The sequence below is a fragment of the Lepidochelys kempii genome, chromosome 7 (assembly GCF_965140265.1).
Source record: "Lepidochelys kempii isolate rLepKem1 chromosome 7, rLepKem1.hap2, whole genome shotgun sequence".
NCBI lineage: Eukaryota > Metazoa > Chordata > Testudines > Cheloniidae > Lepidochelys > Lepidochelys kempii.
Genome location: NC_133262.1, coordinates 90,934,215 through 90,960,898, shown reverse-complemented (window position 1 = coordinate 90,960,898; position 26,684 = coordinate 90,934,215). Strand labels below are relative to the sequence as shown.

Sequence of the window (26,684 nt, the reverse complement as noted above, 5' to 3'; positions counted from 1 at the left end):
ACACATTTCAAATACTGATTATTATTATTTCTGGAAATGCCTCCATAAGAAAAAATCATCATACTAAAGAACCCAACTATTTTTTAACATGACAAATACAAGTAAATAAACCTGGCCAAAGTTACAGTCAAATAACCTTGGACAAATGCATCCTCATATTGCAAGAGACTATTTTGAAATAATATGGCAATAGTGCAGAGACCAAAATTCATATACTTCATCTTACTGAGACTCCTTTTCAAAGGCATAACAGTTAAATTGCATGCATTGATTAATATAAAAGAGTACCCAATTTGTTTTAAAGCTTTTAAAATCTCTCCTGAACCCACCATATACATTCCTTACTCTTACTCTCAAGAAAAAAAAAAAAAGAGAAAAGATTTTCTAAAATTGTTGGCTGCAGTGAGATTCTAAGTTTCAGGCCTAAACTGAGTTTAAATGCATTAACAAGACAGACAGACAGAAGTTACCACTTTGAAAAGCAAAATTACTGGATCCTCAAGATTAACTGTGGGCTAGATAGATTGTATTTTTCAGATGGCATGGAGAGAAGAAACATCGGGAACTTTGTTTAGCTACAAATGTGAAGGCAAATAATATGCCTTAAACCAACAGCTGAAGTTATTTTGAAGGTAGCTTTTACGGAAATTCTGGTTTTGGCCCATTTGCCCGCTTCCACTCCTCTCCCCTTCTCCCCCCACCCCCAAACAAAAACCCCAAAGAAAACACACACACACACACACACAATGGGGGGGGGGGAGAGAAGAGATATGTTGTCATGCACAGAGCTAAAAATCCTGGTGTCGGGACTGATTTTCGAACGGCTGTAGTCTTTTCCAACAAATGTACACGACTCACTTTGTGTGGCTCTGTGATGAGAGAATCCAAAATTACCACAGCAATATTTGAATCTTCTTGTTTTCATCTTGAGCTACCTCTCCAACACCTGGAGATTCTGTCCAACTCACTTACATTATTAATGAATTGGTAGCTTACACTGGATTTAAAATCAGACACAAAGCTGAAGAGATTATCACAGTCAAACCCATTTAAATTAAAACTGAAATCCCTATTCCTTTTTAAAGGAATTTTTCCCTGTATACCACATATGGTTTTGCTCATGTTGGTTTTAACATTCATTTTTTGTGCCAACAAAGGCCCCAGTGCACTATTTCATGTTTCAGTGGGACTCAGCACGAGAACAGAAATCCGTTCTGGTGCAACTGTTTGCAGAATCAGGACTTAAAAGCAATAGAACTATCAATATTGACGTATTAAACACTAACATTTTCATAGCTTTCTCTTCTCATTTCCAGTTCAACACCGGCTACTTAACATCAGGATACCTTGGAAAAAAATTAGTAGTGTAGGCCTCAAGTTAAGTTTCTAACACATCAATAAAAGCTTCTCTACATAACTAAAAGATTCTCCTAATCCGCTACCTGATAAAGACTTTGAAGAGTAAAGTATTTCTCTAACGATAGCGCTGACAAACCTACAAAAGCAATGAATTCAGCTTTGACAACTGTATTTACCAGGGCTGTCAATTAATCACAGTTAACGCCTGTGATTAACAGAAAACAAAATTAATGCATTGTTTTGTTTTTAAACACATTAACTGCATACCTCCAGGTGGGGAAGGAGGCGGCAGCAGCAGCCCCAGCTCAGGAGCTCTGCGGGCAACAGAGGCTATGCTCACTGCAGGGGAGGGAGGAGGATTGGAGCCCTGCACTCCAACGGAGGCTGGAACCTGGGCCATAGCCCCTATTTGAAAATATAGAAAACCTCCAAAAATATTTAAATGAATGGCATTCTATTATTAACAATGCAACTGAAACTGATTAATTGGAATTTTTTAAGCACTTGACAGCCCTAGTATTTACATATTTCTTTGTATAAAAACTGATATATACTGCAAGTTCAAAATGTACATCAAACTATCACCTGAATGAACAGGAGAGCATTTGACACATGTAAATCAAAACTGACAGTACAATAGAATTATACTGACAATAACAGAAAATATTACAATGAAAAAGTGATGCTTCCCTGACAGTAAGACAAAGAGAAGATAAAGTGTGAAGAAAAAAAACATACGAGTTATTTGTATCTCACAGTGTACTCTTTTGTAATTGTATTTCTGAATTTGACAGTAGATTTCTTTATTCCATAACCCTGAAATAATTCCCAAAATGGAAAGAAAATTCTTCATATTTAAAAAGTTGAGATTTGTGCTATTTCAAGAGGAACAAACGGTAAATAATGTAACAATTAGGAGCATTTATAATTCATTCAAAAAGTGGTCGTTTTTCTTTATAGTTACATTTGAGTACAAGTCAACAATTAAAGGGCTTACAGTATAATTTTATTTTTTTTTTCTTTCAAGTATTTGAATATATTTAAGGAGTTCTATTTAGTGTGTGTCGGTGTTTTACTATAACTTAATCAGAAAACACACAGATGAAGTTACTAAATAGAATTCTTATGTTATGGAACAGTAAATAATGGAAGTAGGCCTAATAAGTTACCCTGACATATTTTCCAATTAAGATGCTCTTAAATCCACTCCAAAAGAGAGTTGTAAACATACACAACTAAAGCCTTACTTGTCAAACAGAGAACATTCTCTTTTAATCAACAAAATTAGAGCTTTAAATCACTAGGTAACCTAAAGAATATGGTGTATGTTTTTTTTTATACAAAATACACTATTAAACATTTTCCTTCACAGGTAACAATTACCTATGGACACAAGTGACAACCAAATGGCAAGTTCTGCATGGTATTTATAAACCATACGAGAGAGCCCATAGAAAGTTTACTTTCTAAATAGCTCAGTAGTTCGAGCATTTGCCTGCTAAACCCAGGGTTGTGAGTTCAGTCCTTGAGGGGGCAATTTAAGGACCTGGGGCAAATTGGGGATTGGTCCTGCTTTGAGCAGGGGGTTGGACTAGATGACCTCCTGAGGTCCCTTCCAACCCTGAGATTCTAAATAGACTTTTTTTAAAAAATTGTCAATTTACAAATGTCCATATACAGAAAATCCTCCAACACAACACATGCTCCTTAGAATATGGGGTAACAAAGAAAATCCATCATTCTTTCTAGATTCCTAAGTTTTGTTCAGTCTCTATATATACACACAGGAAGCACATTCTAGAAGTAACTAAAGGTATGTCTACACAGCAGCTGAGAAGTATAATTCCCAGTGTGGAAAGTCACTCACATGCTAGTTCTGCTCAAGCTAGCACCTAAAAATACTGGCATGGTGATACTGGCACAGCCAGAGCCTCTGGCTTACTGCCCAAGCATGTAACACAGGGGAGGCGCCCAAGTTGCCACCTGTGCTGCTGCTGCCACACTGCTATTTTTAGGCACTAGCTTGAGAAGTGCTAACATGGGTATGTTTACCCATACTGGGAATTACACCTCCCAGCTACTGTGCAGAAATATCCTAAGATAGATACAGGTCTTGACAAATCCACTTGGCAAATCACCAATGGAGAGTAGGCAACTTTCTGACAAGTGAAAGCCATCTCTCACTAAGTCCTGCAGATCTTAAACTTCTATTTAGAAAAAGAATTACATTCTTAGCCTTCATGATTTCAAACATGAAACTGGTGTAATCAATGCTGTGCTGTCTTCCTGAGTCTGCAGACAGACTGAAACTAGAGCTATAATATGCCAAAGACCCAAATCTTAGGCAGAGTCCATATCCTAAGCAAATCAAGTGTGCGCTGGGGTCAATCCCCATGCCACCTCTCTGCAGCAGCAGAGTCACCATTCCTCATTTGCTGAAATAGTCTCAATGTCTCTTTTGCTCCACTGTGTAAAGGAAATGGGCATTAGATTCCATGACTACCACCAAATCCTAGCTGTTTGAGGTGCACAGGGTTGCATATCTGGACCTCAACGGTACATGAAGTGTGCAAATCCTTTACATGAGCTACCAAAATTTTATCTCAACCTCTGCACCACTAAATCCTACTGATTCAAGAGCAGTGACAGATGTGGAACAGGATTCACCCCTAAAGTGTCATTTACAAGCATTCTCTGAAGCAGACTTAAAGAAGCTTGGCTGTATCTCAAGAGTCAACTAACTTTTGTGTAGTTTTCTTGGCTGTTCCTAATAAAAAAAATGCACTGAGCATGCATCTACAGAAGCCTGTTGGCACACGTGACATTTGCCAGTTGGCAGTACTATCCTGTACACAAACTCCCTATTTAAATACAGTCTGCATTCCCATTAGCTTGTCTGGGACACAATCAGCTTGCTATTTTTCTGTGACTCTGGATGGTCAGGAAGTAGAACGGAAATGAACAGGAAGAAAGTTCTTCAGATAGTAAAGGAGGATTCCTTGTAGCCAACCAGCTGCACTTTACCAGCTCTACCATCTGTGACTTAAAGAACAAGAAGAGTCTCAGATGTGGTTTACTGATAGGACAATTTTGCAATTTAGGAGTAACATTTTAACCTTTTAATATCGGATGTTTTCAGTTCAAATTCTTTTTATATTTTAAACTTAAACTTGTAGCATGTAATTTAAGCACAGTGAGCAATTCCATTTATCTATACTATGAGCATGGAAGAAAATCCTCTATTTACAAAACTTCATGCAAACAATAAAAATGTCTAATTGGAGTACAAAGGCTATAAGCAAGTTCTATTTTATAGTAATTAGGAAACCATAATTTCAACAACAGTTTCTTCACTTTAAGTACTACATGCATGGGGTCAGATTTACTCCAGAAGAGATGCTAGAGAAAGATTTGGAAGAAAAAGGTGTGCTGGATTTCTCAATTGCAACATGCTTCGCAGACTCATGGACACAAATTTGGGTAACAAAAAAGATGGCACGCGTTCCTCTGGAAGCCTGATAAATTCCCTAAAAAGTAATTGCTGATGTTACAGAATGTGAATGAGATTCTCTCACCGAAAGGAACAAGCAATAAGAAATTAAAATAAAAAGGGCCTAACAAACCAAGCAACTATAGGAAAATATAGTTCAACAAGGAAAACCAGCTAACATAAAAGCACATATCCTTCTAGCTAACTTCAGATCTAAGTGTTCAGTTCCACAAGGAAACATGCATGTGGTCCCAACAACAAAGTCTGTGTAAATGTTTCTGACAAAAAGAGCATATGTACAGTCAAGAATGTGAATCTCTTCAGGTCATATTCAAGAACAATATGTTCTACTTCTCTTTACTCATTTTAGCCTGCAAGACCAGCAAAGCTAAGAGTGATCTAAATTCTATTCCTTCTTAACCAAAAAGGATTTCTAGGCTAGAGAGTTGCATCTTTCTGATGGCTGCTTTCAAGTTAATGTAGTCACACTTTGAATTACTGTTCTTAGCAAGGACTAGAAAACAGATCATTTTATCGAAGTCCCAAGACATCCCAAACTTCCACAAATAGGGAAAAATACAAAAGCATATCAGCTTGGAGGACACAGACATTTTGTACTAAAGAGTTCTGTGAAATCTAATGTAGGGATTTAAAAGAATTTTCTACTATTAACAACCGCAACCGTAACTTCCTCCGGGAGATCACCAATACATAGACAAAAGCAGGAATGCAAAACAATCTTCAATACCAGATTGGGGATAGAATACACTTGCTTTCTCCCAATGAAGTCTGACTTATTATTTTTGATATATTTGTAATACTAGATCAAAAACCGTATCTTAGCTGCTCAATCAAGCACTCAATTTAGGAAATGCAGGATTTACAATTCTCTGCAACTTTATGCATCCATCTAGTGTAGTCAATGATATAGGGATCTTGCAAGAAAAAAAATGCGAACCTGTAATTAAAAACTGTATTGTACTACGTATGTTCAAGAGAGCAGAATTAAGAATGCATGGACAGCCATAACTCTGGTATTTAACTTTTCTGCACTTTACCTTGAAACCTAAACAACATTCTTTTAACAAGTTTTCCTTTCACATGCGTTTTTTAAAGGAAAGATGAAAAAATTACACCCTCCTCCCCATCACACATTAGTAGGGTCTGAAAATTGCACTTTCACGTCGCAGCACAGATTTGTACCACTTGAGTCGCAGGGCTACCCTACAGTAAAAACTGTCCGTGTGACCTTTATTCAAATCGCCTGCATATATGCATTCTGCTAATGTTTAATTGCATGATCATGTCCTTTTTTCCTACTGAACCTCATCCACTGACTTCATAGGATAGGCAGTGAAGGAAGCAGACTATTGTAAGAACAGAAACAGTGTTAACTTATGTTACAATCGACTAAGGAAGGTCTTGGAAGTTAATACAGATTAAGGTATGGTGTGAATTTAAAGCACAGAAACTATTCCTGAATCCACTACCAAAGCAGATTAACCGAAACCAGAACAAGGCACTCTTATTGCCAAATAAAAACGTGCCTACATATGCAGTTACTGAACAATAGCTATTCTGGAAAAACTTCATTTGTAGGGTTTATCTACACTTACAACACTGCAGCAACACCACCGTAGCACTTCACTGAAGAGGCGGCCTATGTCAATGAGAGGCGGCCTATGTCAATGAGAGGCGGCCTATGTCAATGAGAGGCGGCCTATGTCAATGAGAGGCGGCCTGTTGGTATAGATACTCCACCTCCCCAAGAGGTGGCAGCTAGGTCAAAGGGAGAATTCTCCCATCAGCCTAGTGCTGTTTACACAGGTGAATGGGGGGGGGGGGGCCTGTTTCATCTGAGTTGCTCAGGGTTGTAGATTTTTCACACCCCTGAATGATGTAGTTATAATGACTTAATGTCCTAGTGTAGACCAGGCCACAGACAAGCTCTAAAACGCAGGAGAAATGGGTTCTATTGCTGGGGCTCTACCTCAGGACTTCATATGTGATGTTAGGCAGGACTAGGATAATGCATACACACAAAAGGTACTGAATTAAGATTGCACAGGAAAAAGCAAACCTAATGCTGGCATTTATGTTTAATACAATACATATTAATGTTAATACCCAACTACATAAATATCCATACTGATATACAGAGATTAAAAACTATGGAAAATTCCCCACACAGGAAAAAAAAATAATCTAAGGTGCGTACCCCACCAACACGTACCATGAAAAACAAGGAAATAATTAAGTCATTCAACATCCCAGCTACACTCTATTAACTAGTTCCTCTTCTTGATCTCAACTATCACTCTTGCATAGTCTACATATCTCTATACTCAAACACTAATGTACAACCTTCATTCTATTTGCATACACGCACAGGTTTCAATTCTGCAATTTCTATGTATAAATACCTGTCAAGGTTCCTTCCCCACTCTGAACTCTAGAGTACAGATGTGGGGACCCACATGGAAGACCTCCTAAGCTTATTCTTACCAGCTTAGGTTAAAAACTTCCCCAAGGTACAAACTCTGCCTTGTCTTTGAACAGTATGCTGCCACCACCAAGCGTTTTAAACAAAGAACAGGAAAAGAGACCACTTGGAGAGGTCTTCCCCCAAAATATCCCTCCCAATCCCTACACACACCCTTTCCTGGGGAGGCTTGAGAATAGTATCCTAACCAATTGGTTACAAAATCAAAGACCCAAACCCCTGGATCTTGGAACAATGGAAAAATAAGTCAGGTTCTTAAAACAAGGATTCTACTTAAAAAAAATTAAAATTTAAAAAAAAAGTAAAAATCACCTCTAAAATCAGAATGGAAAATACTTTACAGGGTATTCAGATTCAAAACAGAGGATACCGCTCTAGGCAAAACCTTAAAGTTACAGAAAACAGGAATAAACCTCCCTCTTAACACAGGGAAAATTCACATAAAACAAAAGAAACTAATCCACCTTGCCTGGCTTACCTCTACTGGTTGCAGTACTGGAGACTTGGATTAGGATGGGTTGGAGAAGATGGATTTCTGTCTGGCCTCTCAGTCCCAAGAGAGAACGACCACATAAACAAAGAGCACAAACAAAAGCCTTACCCCCCCCACAAGATTTGAAAGTATCTTGTCCCCTTATTGGTCCTTTGGGTCAGGTGCCAGCCAGGTTAGCCGAGCTTCTAACCCTTTACAGATAACAGGCTGTTGCCTCTGGCCAGGAGGCATTTTATAGCACTGTATACAGAAAGGTTTCCCTTTATATTTATGACAATACCAAATCAGAGTTAATGGACCACCTCTACATAACTTCCTAAACATTACAGAAAAACATCTTGCAGCCACTATTTGCAATTAGTTATTGAATCATTTACACTCACTGATAAAAACAAGTACAGAACTTCACTCAATGTAATTAAGAAACACCAACAGTATACAAAGGCAGATTTTATATATATGTATTATATATATAAAACCAATAAACCAGGTTAGAATTCTGAGCAACCAACACACTACACTGAGAACGAAGGGGTGGGTTATGAAACGGACCTCAGGAGTGTTCATAAGGTGTTTAAAAAAAACCCCACCACTTACCTGTTATTCCCTTGCACTGGTCAGGGATACAATCTATTACTGTTAAAATTTCTTATGTGGTAACTTTACACATAGTGCAAAGGGACTACAAATACTAACTTTAGATTTATCGGCAGGTGGTTTAATTTCACTTTTTTTTGTGCTGCATTAACGTGGTGTCTGGTAACACTGATTCAGGCAAATTCTGTCATTTCATTTTAAAGACTAAGTTCAGCAGTATGTACCAAACCAAAACTACATTCTAGGCAGAAACTTCATATACAAAAGTTCTGCCTAAGAATAATATTAATTTATCATGTTTTGAAGGGCAATATATTCTATATGGTTTTAGCTCATATGCTGAAAGTTTTCCTTTTTCAAATATTTTTTGCTTCCTGAAATACATTAATTCACATAGGCCACTTCCATAAATTAGTATATTCCCATCGAGACAAGAGGAATTTCTGTACCCAAATTGCCACAGATCAAGATAATACAGAAACACATATATAATTGTGCCTTCCTCCAGTATAAATCAAAGGTACTTAGATGCTTCTGAAAATTATTTCACACACAATAAGAACTACCAAGTTTTTCTAAATAAAATAACTACTACCCACACAGCAAACATTACACTTTGGAAATTTTCAACAGAGTTACTATATAATCATTAAGTGTATTGAGAATAACCAACTGTGCAATGACAAAAAACTTTACTAAGAAAGCTATTAGTCAACAATCAACAGATACGAAGAGACCTCGCTCGTATTTCTATATATGCCATGCTGCAGCAATACTAACCGGCTCAAATGTTTCACAAGCTCCATATACAGGGCTATATTCTTCCCCAAGACACATGGGTAATATACTCTCTTTGAGGTCAACAAGAGTAGTTACATGTGACTATCTGAGGACAGAACTAAGGCCTTAATGTTCGGACATTAGTGTGATGGCCACAAATAGCTAGATAGGGTACACATCCATCAAGATGACAACACTCTCAAGACTGATGTTTAACCCACCCACTGACATTTTACCTTAAAACAAAGGTTTAAAGGGTAGGATTTTCAGAAGTGTTCAGCACTGGCCCGACTGTACTCCCACTGAAGTAAATGATCAAACACCAATAGTCAGCACTTCTAAAAATTCTACTATAAAGTAATATGATTTTAATAACCGTTCAAAAGCAAGTAGAGTCAGAATTAAGACAGCTAGTTGTACAGCTCAAATGGTATTGCAACTATCTCCAAGGAGTTCATAATTTTGTACAGAGCACTAGAATATACAGTTAATGTTTGGTTAACAGTTGCAGCCTTGAGCTTAAATTTCCTTAGTCTGTTTAAACCAAATTTCAATTTTAATATACATTTGCTCTACTAAATCCTGCAATATTTTACACATTACAGAACAGTACCCATTTTAATACATTAGACAAATCCATTACATATTCCAGAACTACTTGTTAAACTAAGATTGTTTTAACTATTTCAGAGCATACAATTTCACTAGACAGTTTTATTTTTTTTTTTAAAAAATCATTATTCATTTTGAGAGACATTTACAAGTTATTCACTCTTTTTCAGTATTCATGTCTCTCTCCTACTTAAGCAGAAGAATTCAAATAGAACATGTAGCCATCACTTGACTAGTAGCTACAAGTGAACACATGGAAGAGTTGGCAGCTTCTGTCCATTTAAAAATGTACACAGGTAATTGGTTAATTTTTTAACTTTATGTTTAGTTTGTGCAAACAGTCTTCAGAAAAGCTGCACACTGACTAAAACGGTGAGATAATGCAGAAATCAAGCATTTCCTCATGAAGTTGGCACTATCATACCATTTATAGAACAGGAAAATACTACGAGCCAAGCTATAATTTGAATGAAAATATACTAAGTCTCCCCTTTAATACAGCACAAAAATGCTGAGCTCAAAAGTGCATTTTCAAAAGCAATTACTGAAGTACATATTTTGTATGGGTTTTAGTTACCAAAACAGTGCTATCCACAAATACATAATACAAAAGCGGCAAAGTTAAATCTTCCTCACAAAAAGTAAGGGCTCACCTAATCAGTGTTTTTTGTTGTTTTTTTTAAAAATTCTACATCCAACAGCACTTTGTTTTCTATCTTAGGTACTTATATGGCCTCTAATTACCATAGTACCTGGACATGTCAAAATCTTTTTATCCTCAACACACACTACTGTGAAGTAGGGAAGTACTATTAACACATTTTACAGACGGGGAAAAGGAGGCAGTGATTCGCTCAAAGTTCACACAAGAAGTCCGCGGTGGACCAGGAAACTGAAGATGGGTTTCCCGTGCCCCAGGCTAGTGACCTGGCACTCTTCTGGTGCACATTTAAAAATAAAAGCCATTAGGTACAATACTACAAGAGTATATATGAGTAATTCACAGTGATATCGAAATTAGTATTTCATGATCAAAATGCAACTTCCTAGATAACTCTCCGAGAGCAATTCCAACAGGTCAAGCTTTTAATATTGCTAAGCAACATAATACATACCTAAACACAGGAATATATTTTTTCACCAGTAAATTAAGTAAACGCAATGATTTACGAGTACACAGAGTCCTGAATAATATAGGGGATTTGAGTACTTTCATATAAATTAAAACCTTCTATTACAAAAAATATTTAACAACAATATTTCATATATTGTGCCTCAGTTATAAAGACTGAACAAATAGTTGTTCTTTTTTAATGGAATATTAGATTTTTAAATATTCAATAAAGACATCACACCATTACTTCAGATTTTCCTAAAACCAAGACGCAACAGTTTATGGTGAAGTTATATGATCATTTTAAGATTTCATTCAAAAACGCACACTGCTCTGACAGTACTAACAGGAAAAAATTAGTTAATTACATTGTGAAACTTCTGTTCAGAATTTTGATTTAAATAACTAATATATGCACAATTATTTTTAAATGTAATAATAGTAAGAACTTTTATAGGAGTTCATTGATACTAATATGGATAAAAAGAAAAGAGTACTTGTGGCACCTTAGAGACTAACTGTACTCCTTTTCTTTTTGCGAATACAGACTAAAACGGCTGTTACTCTGAAACCTGTTAATATGGATAAAAGTCACTATCCACACAACTGGGACCCTAGTCCGGCTTCAGGATCAATACAGGTGTCCTTGCCAGCTGATCTCAATGCAGGATGGAACTTTGGTGTGAAATGAACACTTTAAAATGCAGTAATCATAATTTGCCTGCCTAAAGTTGTGAACTGGTATGTAATATAGGTACCAACCAACTATGTTGTTATTTTTTAGACTTCTTAACTGACTAAAAACTCCACAAAAGTAACTTTCTACAGACGACATCTAAAACACATGCATTCAAAGTTACATGAGACCGTTCTATCCAATTGTTACCACTTAAATTTTTTTTTATTATTTGTGTGGTTGATGAAAGTACATAGTGTCAGAAGTAGCAGGTATTCAAGCTTAGTAAAATTATTAAGCATTGTAAAAAGTTAAGGTGTCACTGTATGTTAAAGGGAAACCAGGAATATAAAAAAAGTTACATTTACCCCTTGCCCCCCACCTATTTCACAAAGCATACTTAACACTGTTCAAGCTGAAGGAGAGATAAATATGGTAGACTGAATCAGAGGCAGGTGAAAATATGATATATTACTTATTTAAAAATGAATGGATATAATGTTTAAGACATCCCTTTCTACCGCTATTCCCAGGATGTATAAAAACTTTCACAAATGGTACATGTTGAAATGTGACATACAAGAAATTTGTTTAGCAGTTCAGCCTGTGTAATGTGTACAAATCAGTGTAATCAAGTTAAAATCTTCTTTCTGCATGAATAATTTAAACTGATTTTATAGTATGGCACTTGTTAACTGATTAGTTTATGAACTTTTGATCATATAATGCAAGATCTACATATAAAAACATCTCTGGTCACATCCCAGGATTAATACCACTACCATACACAATTTCAACCCAGCCCCAAAAGAACATTTTGTAGTTAAAAGGGACTTTTTACGGCCTGTAAAATGAGTTTAGGAATGTGTAACCTATGTAAATCTATGTTCGTTTTTAAAGAAAAAGACACATCCTGACTTCTGACATTAAAAACACAAGAAAAATCAAAATCCAAAAAGCTGACAGTCTTTAGATCAGAGGTGGGCAAACTATGGCCCATGGGCCATATCCAGCAGGTGGGACCATCCTGCCTGGCCCCTGAGCTCCCAGCCGGGGAGGCTAGCCCTTGGCCCCTCCCCCGCAGAGAGCACTCTGGCCTTCCGTTCCTGCCGGGCAGCACGACTTGCACCTCCCCGCCCACCTCCCAGGCTTTCTAATAAGCCAGTCCTGCCGCTTTGAGCAGCATGGTAAGGGGGCGGGGAGCCAAGGGGTTGAATAAGGTGCAGGGAGCAGTTGGATAGGGTGGAGATTCGGGAGGAGGGTGGTCGGGGGGGGAGGGGATTGGATAGGGCTTGGGAGTCCAGGGGGGGCCTGTCAGGGGGCAGGGAGTGTGGATAGGAGGCGGGGCAGTGTCCTGGGAGGGGGCAGTCAGGGGACAAGGAAAATGGGGGTTTGGAAGCTCTGAGGGGAGCAGTCAGGGGCGCGAAGTGGGAGGGGGCCAGGCTGTTTGGGGAGGCACAGCCTTCCCTACCCAGCCCTCCATACCGTTTCGCAACCCTGATGTAGCCCTCGGGCCAAAAAGTTTGCCTGCTCCAGCTTAGATCATATGATCGTACACCTCCTTCTGTGCTACATTTAAAATCTAGTCTTTCCTTCTCAAAGTTATGAGCAAACTCTACCCACAAAAGACACAAAAAAAGATTAATTTGCAGATTACATGAATAAAGAATGATTAAGTTATAGAGAGAACAACTTAGTATAACTTTTGAGGTACTGGATAGGACTAGCTACCCCATTAACAACTTTGTCAAAGGGCTTCCTTGTGAAGCCTTCACAAAAGTGATAAAAAAATTAAAGGCTCACCTTTATCAGGTTTAGCATTCTAATACATCCAATTATATTTTGTCATTCAGTACATGGAGCCTTCTTCATTATCTGTTCAGAATCTTCTACAGTGAACACAGAATCTTATTAAAAATAGCATTTCATATTATTTTGATAGTAACTCCTCCGTGAAATATTCTGAACTATTTCTAAAACCAATCTTTCCATAAACTTAAATAACCAATAGCCAACTTCTGGTTTTAATGTCAAATTACTTTGTCTTCTCACAAACTGCTAATGTAAACCTAAAAAAAAATAGGTCTGAATTTTTTTAAGTCTGCAAAGTACAAAGTAGACAAATTTTGTAACAATATTGAATGTATCATACAAAACACTGAGCCGGATAAGTGAGAAAATCATTAACTAAAATTCAAGAATCTTCTTGCCAAGAAGCCAAAAATAAGCATATGCAGATGAATAGTTAAAAGAAAGTTCTGTTTTGTTATAGTATGTCCTTATGACACACATTTTAGAAAACATGTTTTAAAGACAAACCCTAAACCTGAGAAGTATGAAATCAGGTTTCTTGTTATTGGTTTTCCATTTTTTACCATCATTATAGAAGTCATAACTACGTACACTATTTAGTGTAGCAATAACATTGAAATCTGTAAGCTTTATTTTAGAGCAAGAAATTAGTCTTGCAGGTTTTATAATATTAACCTATATCTTGAAAATCCAGGTCTGTATTACTATCTACATCACAGAGAAATAAGAAGTTTAAAGAACTTAAAATGGAAGTCTGAAATAACAGCAATTCTTTAATCAATCAGTATGTTCCCAAAACAGAATGAAAAATATTGACTAAAAAACACAAATGCTTTACTAAGTATCAGCTAGTGTTTTAAAAATCTAAATGGTCACTTCTTGGGATCACACATTTTGTTTTTTTTTTAATAGTCTTCAAAATTTTAGGCTGAGACCCAAATAATGTAACAGTACATATTCTGTACTACAGACACTTTGCTCTCTCCATACAGAAGAAATCTAGTATCTGTGATGCAACTCAGCTCACATTCTGAAGAGCAGTAAGTTTATCTTGATGTTACTGTAAACTCATTGTAAACTCAAACCTTCTTCTGAAAATGAATACCATTTTCAATACTTAAGACAGTTATAGTGCTTGACTAAAGGTACTTCATAATAGCAAATTCTACTTTTAGTTAATGTGATAAACAGAACTTAATTCTGATAGTTTATTACAATACAACCTTATATACTATTAACTTTGCAACACACATTCAAAGCCAAACATGTCCACTGCTGCTAGTATACTACATCTGTTCAAAGGACTATGCAGTTCTAATGTTTCATGGTTTGACTTCTTAGTCCTAATAGAGTTAGATTACATATCCCTGAACACATTTCTCAGAGTCCTATGTATTCAAAACATATCAGTCAGCTGACAAAAAGAACCTCATCCCCTATTTTCATTTGTGAAATGTCCTCACACACATAGGCATAGGTACATTAATGCACAGTATGTAATATCACTGAATGGACAAATTAGTGTTTTTTAAAGAGTAATTTTTAAATTAATATGGATAGTTATTTATGTTCTTATATTCAAACGAACTTATTTTTAGTCAAAAACTGGAACCATATGCTTTGTTCACTGTCAGTACATATTTTGTATTTACACAAAGACCCAGGTAACAGCAAATCAAACCTACACATCCACTAAAATTATGTCTCCGATTCAAGTAGTCAAGTTACTAATTGAAAAAGGCATCACTACAAGCAGCACAATAGGACAATTACGTTTTATATTTGAACTAAAATCAAACATCAAGGTAAGAGGCACTATTCTGAACATGAGCAATGAAATCACTGCAAATGGGACAGGACACCTAAGTAAGAGAAATGTCAATACAGGCCACACTAAAATGCTTTAATTTCAAATGAGCACCAGTGTTAATCTCTGCAATCACCATTTGCTAAATATAATGCCCAATAATCTGCATGACATTATCATTACAGACCAAATAGCTACTCAATCTCTATTTTGAGCTATATAAGAAACAGAACCTAAAACACAACTATAGAACAGGTAATGTTCATGCCTAATCCTACATTACCCAACTGGAAGATAAACAACATTCGACCTGGGATATGCTTTTTCTGTAACAGACTGCATCAATTTTTCACAAAACAAAGTAATACAGTTGCTAAAAACTGACCAATTTACAATCACAATAACTGCACAGACCTAGCCACACATTTGACTTTTTAATTTGATTTTGCTTGAAATAATTATGCCGACCATAGCTATACAAACAACACAGGCAGACACACTAGGTAATTGCTATACACGTCTGATGCAATAGCTGTAGGTGTAGCACTCATTTTCATTTTAATCTCATTTCTATCCTGGGTGCAGGGCCTACCTAGGCCGAGCACTCAGCCTGCCCGACTGGGCTCTGGCTGCACTGGGGAACAAGCAGATTCAGTCAGGAACATGGCAGCACTGGGGAAGGGGGAGGGGAGGAGACCAGACACGCATCCCTGCTCAGCATTAACACGACAGGTCGCTGGGGAGATGATCACGGCTCCCAGAGGAACGGCGAGCAAAGAGCCAGAGCGGGTCGGACAAGGATACAGGTCAAATCTAAGTCGAAACCATCCTCCTGGTATCTCCTTTTGTTCCTGCTGACGATCTCTTTGATGATGGCGGTCATGTCTGGGAGCCGGGGGCTGCTCAGAAACAGCGAGGACAGGCAGGGCAGCGGTGACGGTTTCTGCAGGATGCAGATGGCCCTGGCCTTGGTTGAGGCGGGTTCCCCTCTCCCCGCTGCTGTATCGGGGGCCGCTGGGCTCTGGACGGCGACCGGGTAATGGCTGCTGTTACTGCTGGATGGCACCGTGGACAGGGCCTGCCTCTGCGGCTCAGCCCGAGGCCCGCAGGCGGCGGACAGGGGAAGCAGCGAACCCTCCTCCCCCTGCGGCGGCGGCAGCGGCTGCTCCCGGCGGCGGCGGCGGCTCCCTCCTTCTCCAGCTGCCCCGAGCGGCGCTGGAGCGGCGGCGGCGGCGGCGGAAGGGTTTAGAGTCGGCCCAGGTCCCTGAATGTGCCGCCGCCGCCGCCGCCGTCTTTGAGGCGATGAAGGCGGAGAGGGGAACTCTCCAGCGCGCCGGGCCCCAGAAATGGTGACAGCGGGTCGGGCCCCCCCGTCCCGCTCCGCTCCGCTCCGCTCCCCGCCCGGGGCGGCGGCGCAGCCCGCGCGATGGGGCCGCGCAGCCGGGCGGGCGGGCGCTCCCTGCCTCGCGGGAGGAGAAGGCGGCGCGTCCGGCTGCAGCTCGCACGGAGAAGCGAGTGTGCGCGGGCTCAGGCGCTGCGGTGCGTGCGGGGCTGCAGGCCGCCCGCTCTCATCGGCCCCGGCCTCCTCCGCGCCCGAGCGACACTGAGCGCCTCAAATTTCCATCATGGCTGCAGCTTCCGAGGAGAGACGAGCCTGGCTCCGCCCCCGCCTCCTCCGCCGCCAAGGAGAAATAGTCCCGCCACATCAGCGTCCCGCTGCTGCCCACTACAGCTGTTCCTCTTTCCGCTGCCCCGCCCGCTCCTCGGCGCGCTCCTGCACCCGGGGAAACGCTCTGATCGTAGACAGGGTGGGAGATCCGTCCCGGGAAGCAAACGGTGAGCCGGCCACAGGGAAGCGGAACGATATGTTCACGCTACCGCCGCGACGGAGCTACTTCCCTGTGGAGTCACGTGGGCCGCGTCGGGGCCCTTTTCTGCCTGCGGCGCTCCCCCCACCTCCACCTAGGGGGCGCCGTGCGGCGCGGTGCCCTGCCCGTCCCGGAGCTGGTCGCCGGGGCTGTAGCCGGGCTACTCCGGGGCGTTCAGCTGTGCGGCTGGGGCAGAACCGGGCCTTGGGCCCATGGGGCCTGGCTGCCCCACGGAGGGGTGGGTGCAGGGGCATCTGCCCTTTGCACTCCCCCCCCCCCACTCACACAGGGGAGTAGGGCCAGGTATGGCCCATGCGGTGCTGGCGCTACAGGCTACCTCTATCGTTCATGTTGTTTCCCTAGTATGAGGGAGCGGGCGAGAAGGGGGAAGCTCCACTGTGCTAGGCGCTGCTCAAACAAAGCAGATGGTCCCTGCCCCCAAGGCTATATGATGTAACCTGAGGGGCTAGAGGAAGCGTTGTGAACAATCCAATAGTAGCAAATAGCATGTCTGTTCCTTTTATTCTGGGGGAGGTGTTTAAGGGGTTATAGTGAGTGGGGATAAGTGAAAGAAAGTGGGAGAAGGTGACTGAGTAGGTGAGGAGTGAAGCCAAGGTGAAGAGACTGGAGCAAACGTAATCAGAATGGAGGAGAGAATGGCTCTTCAAAACTGTAGAAAATACTGATGATGTCATCAGTGTCCATTGGTTCCTGCTTTGAATGCAGATGCTGCTCCCGGTTGCTGGGATCACCATGTAGAGACTGGAAATGTGAGAACCGCTAGAGTGTGCAGCATTTTCCCAGGTACTGGCTACAGTGGAGAGCTGTTTCCAAAGAGGAACAAGTGCTATAGAAGAAAAACTGCAGGATAGCTGAGTGCAGGGAGTAGAGCAATCCCCAAATGTGGTGGTCCTGGGTGCTGCATCAGGTGTGGGAGAAGCAGGAACCATATGTGGCAGGTAGATAGTTTTGTATTAAGCCCCGTAATATTAGGAATAGCTGCAGTGAGAACAGCTGGCTGAAATGTTTTGGCAAAATATGCTGTCTTGGCAAAGATTAAATGTAACTTTCATTTGGAAATTTTTTGGGTTCTGGGCAGAGGCTCTATAGGTGGGTGGGTTAGGATATTTAGCTGGGATGTGGGGGAGACCTAGGTTCATGTTCTTGCTCTGAATCAAACGGAGCAGGAACTCGAAATTGTGGCTCATGTAGTCCAGGCCAGTACTCTTAAGCACCAGGCTAGAGCGAGACACTCACCTACCTCTTTCCTCCGATACATGTTTTCATGAAAATGTAGAAGGAAAACAATTGTTTTAAGTTGGTGTGAAACAGAGTTGTCATTTCCAGTTAGGGTGAGTAAGTTGTCAGTCTGCAGCATGGGTTATAGCACCATCTGTTCTCTAAGAGCAGAGAACACCTATAAACAAGGCACAATTTCTCCTCCAAAAAATTTAGGGTCATAGTTGCTGTCTGTAACACCCTTCTTACACAAGGCATGCAACTCATGTCTACATTGTCCTTTTGTTGTTAAAACTTTTGTCAGTCAGGAGTGAGAAAAACATACCCCTGACCAAATAAGTTTTAAGGACAAAAAGCGCCAGTGTGGACAGCACTTTGTCAGTGGGAGATGCTCTCCCTCCGACAAAGTTAGTGCGCTTCATTGGGGGTAGTTTTATTTTGCCAGCAGGAGAGTTCCAGCCAGCAAAGAGAGGCTACGCTGTGTACCTTACAATGGCATGGCTGTAGCGGCACAGCTAGGCTGCTGTAAGGTACACAGTGTAGACATAGCCTAACAGAGTGATGCTAAAAACATTAGACCAAAACCTAACAGCATGATATATGAGACACTGAGAAGAAAGGTAAAAATAACCACAAGCAGGATAGTCACATGACCATAACGGATATCTCACAATGCAGATATGTGTAAAGATAAGGTATGCTGTCCACACATATACAACGATAACTAACAAGAAGTGGAAACACACAAACCCAATGGAATGATTGTGTAATCAGCATAACAGAAAAGACTGAAGCGGAGAGATTTTGTTTACTCTGTTGTCTCAAATAGGAGGGAAGAAGGAGATATTTCATCAATTATGAGAAATGATCAAAGACTTCAAACAATAACAACGAAAAACCTGTGCACAAGGATAATGGTGAATATAGCATGAAATCTATACAACAACCTGATACTTAGTGAGAAATGTATATGAGATTAAACCACCAAAACAATGTGTTGTATCTACCTCTGATAAAGAGCTGAGGTCTCTTTTCCTTTACATTTTGGCAATACTTCTATAACTTATCATGCCAATTAGTTTGAATTTTCTAAACAATAACCTCTAGCATAGAAGTGGTTTCTGAACTAGTATATGGGCACCTACTGCCCCCTGCAGCCTCATAGGTCCCAGAAGAGTCAATCCAACCAGACAGTAGGAACAGAGAGCAGGAATGAGCGCCTTCTATAGAGAGCACAGTAGCAGTACATTAACAACTGCAATTCACCATCTGTTTCTTTCTCATCTCTTCCATAGTCAACACAGTTGTACTTCTTGTTTTTGCTCCATTCCTACCATACATATAGCTAAAGAGCATTGGAGACAGAGTATAGTGTTCAGAGTAACAGCCGTGTTAGTCTGTATTCGCAAAAAGAAAAGGAGGACTTGTGGCACCTTAGAGACTAACCAATTTATTAGAGCATAAGCTTTCGTGAGCTACAGCTCACTTCCTCAGATGCATATCGTGGAAACTGCAGCAGGCTTTATATATACACAGAACCATATTTCATGTTTCATATTCTCTGTGTATATATAAAGCCTGCTGCAGTTTCCACGATATGCATCTGAGGAAGTGAGCTGTAGCTCACGAAAGCTTATGCTCTAATAAATTGGTTAGTCTCTAAGGTGCCACAAGTCCTCCTTTTCTTTTAGAGTATAGTGTGTAGATTATAAAAATCTCTCATATCTGCTGCTTCAAATACTTTTACTCCACTTCTGATAGTTCTTAGGAATTGCCCCTATGAACCAAACTGTGCCTCATCTGAATAGGAAAATTACTTACTTTGCATGACGATTTGGGGGTTTTCTCCATATCACTTCTGAATTGTCTGAGATTTTATTAAACTGAATCATGAAATTACTGTGTCATGAGAAGCCTATACATGTATGTGGATCCACCATGAGATAGCAGGACTATGTCACTCTCTGCCAGGCCAGAGACAATGGTGAGTGATCAGTACTTAACTGATCGTCTATTCAAAGTAACACACCTTCGGACAATGGGTTTGCTCTTGCTGGGAGAAAACACTTCCTCCTCTTGTCTGATGGAAGCAGTGAAAAGTTACCAAAAGGCAGAACAAAAAGAAGCAGGTACCCCAGAGTCTATAAATGGGTGAGGATGGGAGGATTAATTTTGCATCAGATTAAGATGAGAGAGGCTTCCATCATGAGGTTAGCTAGAATCCCCAAAGCCGACAAGTTGCAGAGAGAGAGTTCTCTCACAATCACACACGCACCAGCAGATTTCAGAGTAACAGCCGTGTTAGTCTGTATTCGCAAAAAGAAAAGGAGGACTTGTGGCACCTTAGAGACTAACCAATTTATTTGAGCATGAGCTGTAGCTCACGAAAGCTATTAAATTGTTATTAAATAAATTGGTTAGTCTCTAAGGTGCCACAAGTACTCCTTTTCTTTTTGCACCAGCAGATGTAACTTCTGCCTTTTTACTTGGAAAGCAAATTGATACCATCAATTATCAGTTTCTTTTTTAACAGAAAGGTGAAGTACTGTCTAATACTAAAATACATTTCCTAACACTAGGGATGGTATACAAAAACAAACTCTTGAGGATATTCTAATGTTGAGCACCACGAATGGAAACGCTATTTGAAAACAGCATCCTCCAAACTTAGGGGAGCTAGGTGGGAGAATGAGAATCCTGAGATAATATCTTCAAAGAAGCAGAATTACAAGGTAAGTAATTTTCTCTTCTTTAAAGATACTCTCTAAACATAAGAATCCTGTAAGGACAGTCAGTAGCTTGAAGGATAGTGCAAATAAAATAAAATAGGCTACACAATAGGCCTCTCTTAACACAGAGCTATTGAAAAATAACAGCTATGTTATTTTGCTTTTTCTTAAATAAAAGGCTGCAGTAGATACCAACAACAATGAAGCATAAATACAAGAGTCCTTGAGAGACTCCATATGGACTCGAAAAAGAAAATACATCCAAGTTAGCCAAAGTAGGGACTTCTTGAAAGGACCAAATCAATCATAATAGAAGAGCTTGGCCCTGGGCATCCCCCCAGTCTGAAAAATAGATAACATAGGCCTGAAAGATGGAAGCTTGATTTCTCCCTAGAAAGGCTGAATCCAAAATCTAGTGCATTGCCTGTAATGTTCCTGAGGCTGGCAATGAAAACCTCAGAGACCACAGACCTACATAAGACCTTCAAACTACAAGCAAGGTAGGACACAACCAGTGAGGAATACAATCAGAAGCTCCTCGGCCACGTCCACTTATTGACTTCATCGATGAAGAAATTGGTATCTTACAGTTGAAGATGAGCTGGTTCTCTGAGGCCTCTAGTACATTTCAAGGAAAACCTTAAGGACCCTCACGTCTGAACATACATCATGGACAATATGCTGATAAAAGGAAGTCTGTCAACATTTACAAAAAGGATTGTTGATGATTCCTAATTCTGCTTATTTTTGTAAAATTTGGTATAATATGTATCAGTCAAGAGCTTCAATCTCTGTTATCCTAGCAGGTGAAATCACTGTCTTCTAGAAATGAGCCATCATCAGGAAACTTGAACTCACAGGTAGTGAATGGCTCAAAAGCAGCTTTGTCAGGACTACATTTATATACCATGACACCAGTGGCTTAATAATGTAGGGGAGGGGCCAAATTCATTAAGCCCTACATAATGTGATGCAAACAGTTGCAAAACATTGTTCTGCCTTCTTTTAGCTACCAAATGAACATGGAGTCAGACTTTAAAGTAGATGTCAAATGGAAAGGAGATTGAAACATTGTTGATGTAGGGGCATATAAGGCCTTGTGTGCACCACACCATAAACCTTTCCCTTTAAAATGGTATGTCCTTCTGATAAATTCCTTGAAAGCCAGGAGGACTGAGAACACCTGTCTGTCAACACCTTTCCTATGGATTGTTGCTTGAAGAGAGGCACATTGTAGCTGAGAGAATTCCCAAGATGAGAGAGTGAGGTGTCTTGGTTCAGAGGGAATATCGCTGGTCATGTCTGTAAAAGAACTAAAGTACTGTATCTGCTTGGGCCAAAATAATGCTATCAGGATCAAGAATTGTTCCCTCTCCTGAGTCTAAGCAGGAGCATAGGCACCTAAATTAATAGCAGAAACACTTACAGAAGTTTCCTTTTTCAGTGGATTGTAAAAGCATCTTTCACAAAACATTTTCCCCAATATCACTAGGTGAATACCCTCTTTTCTTCTTCCTTTTTCCTTTCTTCCCCACCAAAAAAAGATCTGATCCCCTGCATTCTGATCCACTTGCCTAAAGGGAACTAGTAGTGATTGACAGAGACTGCCTGAAATTATTCTTTCCTTCCCTTTCTAAGGAATAGAAATCAGAAATTAATATGTTTTTAGAGACTCCAAGAGATGTGTTAAATTCTCCATCATTTAGAGTATTTTCATAAAAATTAGATGACTTTCTAAAAGTCTTACTTCTAGTTCAACTACATGTTCTTGGTTTATATTCAGAATTCACCAGATTAAATGCTGTAGCCTTCATTATGCAGGGGGTCATACTAATTGGTCATTGTGGTTCCTTTTGACCTTAAAATCTATACATTTTTATGAACAGACAGAGTGAACACTTTTCATGACAAGGGTCCACATGCAGACTCACAGAAATCATGAGACTGCCCCTCCCCCCTGACACTTTTTTGTGTATGTAACCATAGTAAACAAATCAAGATCATCTTTCAGAGTGAGATTTCTGTAGTTCCTTTAAGTATTCAGGACGATGCATATTTTTTAACAGCTGTTGTTCCAGGAAAGACCATGTGCCTTAGCACAGAGTCCCTGTCCTGGGCTCCTGATCCCAGGTCAGATGGATACTGAAAACCAGTCTAAACTAAAGAATGACTATGGATGACTATCATCTCAGCAAGACCCTGAGGCCATCTTATAGCCAGAATTGTGATGGTGATCTTCATGATGACTACAAACCTTAAGAAATCAAGATTAATCAACACTTGTGTGAATGCAGACATGCTACCAGCAGCTATTTGACTAATCCTACTTAGCTAGCGTGTTCCACACAGCAACCTGCTGAGCCAGGAAAATTTTTACTACCAGACTCGTAGTAACTGAGACATCAGATGAGTTTTTCAATCCATTTTTCTTTCTTTGATGCTTCCACTGCTCTTCTCACCTCTGCCAGTTATTCTTTTGAACTGCTGATTAGTCTGTCTTCAGCTTCTTCTCCCCTTCTCACACACTGTGTCTTGCTTTCTATTAATCTTCCTTCTCTATCTGTTCCCTCCCTCTGGGTCCTTGCTGATTTCCCATTTCCAACTCCTATGGAACCTTCTTTCACCATTCCATCCCCCTTCTACTGCTGGATCCAATTCCCTGCTCCTGTAGAAATCACTAGTAAAGCCCCAATTGTCTTCAGTGGTTGCAGAATCAAGCCCATCAGAGACATCACACATAACAATGTACTAGTAGTAGAAGGGGAAACAGTATCATGCCATGTGTACTCTACTCTTGTTTAATGAGAGGTCAGATCACTTGTACCTCTTCCACTAGGATTTTTTAATCCAAACAACTGATCAGTTGTGAAAAATGCCCTCCCCATTGTTGTTCAATGCAAGTGCTCAAAATCAGCACTTACATTTATTGCATGTACTATATTTATTTTTCAGAAATGCTCCCTCTCTCCACTGTAAACAAACAAACAAACATAACCCAACAAGTGTTCCAAATCAGTTTCCATTTATACTACTGGTTTCTAAACACATCTTTCACCAGGAAGTATACCATATGGGCTGACATACGGTCAGCACATTTGGGGTGACAGCAATTGGGGTGTCTCTTAGCCACCTTTGCATTCCCCTGATCTTGCCATTGGCCAAGGGCATGTCTGGGCCCTGGAGTAACATGGATGTTGCTTTCAGTTACTCCTAACTGCCCACAACACAAAGGGTATATTCTAACAGCCATGGCTTGCCACTAGCTTGGTGATGACCTGACTTACACTTCTTTTCTTCCATGGGGTTATGTTGGGCACTTTGATAGAGCCACTTATGCTAGCTCTGTGTAATGTGTGGGTTCCCCTTAAACAAATTAAGTCTTTACAGACCTGGATAATCCAACTTTCTGGTTGCTTTGTGAATGGCACCAAACAGGTAGAGTGGTCCTAGAAATTGGACCCTATGTGTTTAGAAAGCTATAATATAATGCAGCAAAGACATTGACTTCAATGGGACTACTCATGTGAGTAAAGTTAAACATATCCATGTTTGCAGGATTGGAGAATCATATTTTGGACATTTGTTTGTCAAAATTTGGGGTTATGATGTGGGTCTTTTAGGGAAAAAAATTAAAACTGAAAAACTAAATTTTCTAATGTTTGTACTAGGGCTGTCAAGCGATTAATCATGCAATTTAAAAAAATTAATCACAATTAATCGTGCGATTAATTGCACTGTTAAACAATAATAGAACACCATTTTTTAAAATATTTTTGGATGTTTTATACATTTTCAAATATATTGATTTCAATTACAAAATGTACAGGGATCACTTTATATTCATTTTTGATTACAAGTATTTGCACTGTAAAAAATAAAAGAAATAGTATTTGTCAATTCACATAATACAAGTACTGTAGTGCAATCTCTTTGTCATGAAAGTTGAACTTCCAAATGTAGAATTATGTACAAAGAAACCTGCATTCAAAAATAAAACAATGTAAAACTTTAGAGCCTACAAGTCCACTCAGTCCTATTTCTTGTTCAGCCCATTGCTCAGACAAACAAGTTTGTTTACATTTGCAGGAAATAATGCTGCCTGCTTCTTGTTCATAATGTCACCTGAAAGTGAGAACAGGCGTTCGCATGGTACTGTTGTAGCCAACGTCGCAAGATATTTACATGCCAGATGCACTAAAAATTCATATGTCCCTTCATGCTTCAACCACCATTCCAGAGGACATGCATCCATGCTGATGATGGGTTCTGCTCTATAACAATCCAAAACAGTGCAGACAGATGCATGTTCATTTTCATAGATTCATAGATTCATAGATATTTAGGTCAGAAGGGACCATTATGATCATCTAGTCTGACCTCCTGCACAATGCAGGCCACAGAATTTCACCCACCACTCCTAAAAAAGACCTCACACCTATATCTGTGCTATTGAAGTCCTCAAATTGTAGTTTGAAGACCTCAAGGAGCAGAGAATCCTCCAGCAAGTGACCCGTGCCCCATGCTACAGAGGAAGGCGAAAAACCTCCAGGGCCTTCCAATCTGCCCTGGAGGAAAATTCCTTCCCGACCCCAAATATGGCAATCAGCTAAACCCTGAGCATATGGGCAAGATTCATCAGCCAGATACTACAGAAAATTCTTTCCCGGGTAACTTGGATCTTACCCCATCTAAAAACCCATCACAGGCCATTGGGCCTCTTTACCATGAATATTTAATTACCAAAACCATGTTATCCCATCATACCATCTCCTCCATAAACTTATCGAGTTTAATCTTAAAGCAAGATAGATCTTTTGCCCCCACTACTTCCCTCGGAAGGCTATTCCAAAACTTCACTCCTCTGATGGTTAGAAACCTTCGTCTAATTTCTAATCTAAATTTCCTAGTGGCCAGTTTATATCCATTTGTTCTTGTGTCCACATTGGTATTGAGTTTAAATAATTCCTCTCCCTCTCTGGTATTTATCCCTCTGATATATTTATAGAGAGCAATCATATCTCCCCTCAACCTTCTTTTAGTTAGGCTAAACAAGCCAAGCTCCCTGAGTCTCCTTTCATAAGACAAGTTTTCCATTCCTCGGATCATCCTAGTAGCCCTTCTCTGTACCTGTTCCAGTTTGAATTCATCCTTCTTAAACATGGGAGACCAGAACTGCACACAGTATTCCAGGTGAGGTCTCACCAGTGCCTTATATAACGGTACTAAAACCTCCTTATCCCTACTGGAAATACCTCTCCTGATGCATCCCAAGACGACATTAGCTTTTTTCACAGCCATATCACATTGGCAGCTCATAGTCAACCTATGATCAACCAATACTCCAAGGTCCTTTTCCTCCTCCGTTACTTCTAGTTGATGCGTCCCTAGCTTATAACTAAAATTCTTGTTATTAATCCCTAAATGCATGACCTTACACTTCTCACTATTAAATTTCATCCTATTCCTATTACTCCAGTTTACAAGGTCATCCAGATCCTCCTGTAGGGTATCCCTGTCCTTCTCTAAATTAGCAATACCTCCCAGCTTTGTATCATCTGCAAACTTTATTAGCACACTCCCACTTTTTGTGCCCAGGTCAGTAATA

At 39.9% G+C, this 26,684-nt stretch overlaps 2 protein-coding genes across 4 annotated transcripts in view; one reads left to right on the top strand and one right to left on the bottom strand.

Moving 5' to 3' along the window:
- PTEN (phosphatase and tensin homolog) overlaps positions 1 to 16,608 on the bottom strand; it is a 93,521-nt gene extending 76,913 nt beyond the window's left edge. The window contains exons 1-2 of one of the 2 annotated variants that reach the window (XM_073353741.1): positions 16,543 to 16,608; positions 16,048 to 16,469 (exon numbers count right to left, since the gene is read on the bottom strand). In XM_073353741.1, coding sequence (XP_073209842.1) covers positions 16,048 to 16,126 — 79 coding nt within the window. In that variant the 5' untranslated portion in view covers positions 16,127 to 16,469; positions 16,543 to 16,608. The remainder of the gene's footprint in view (positions 1 to 16,047; positions 16,470 to 16,542) is intronic. The other variant, XM_073353742.1, reaches the window with a different exon arrangement.
- Positions 1 to 26,684, top strand: part of ATAD1 (ATPase family AAA domain containing 1) — a 448,511-nt gene that overhangs the window by 376,019 nt on the left and 45,808 nt on the right. The window lies entirely within an intron of this gene.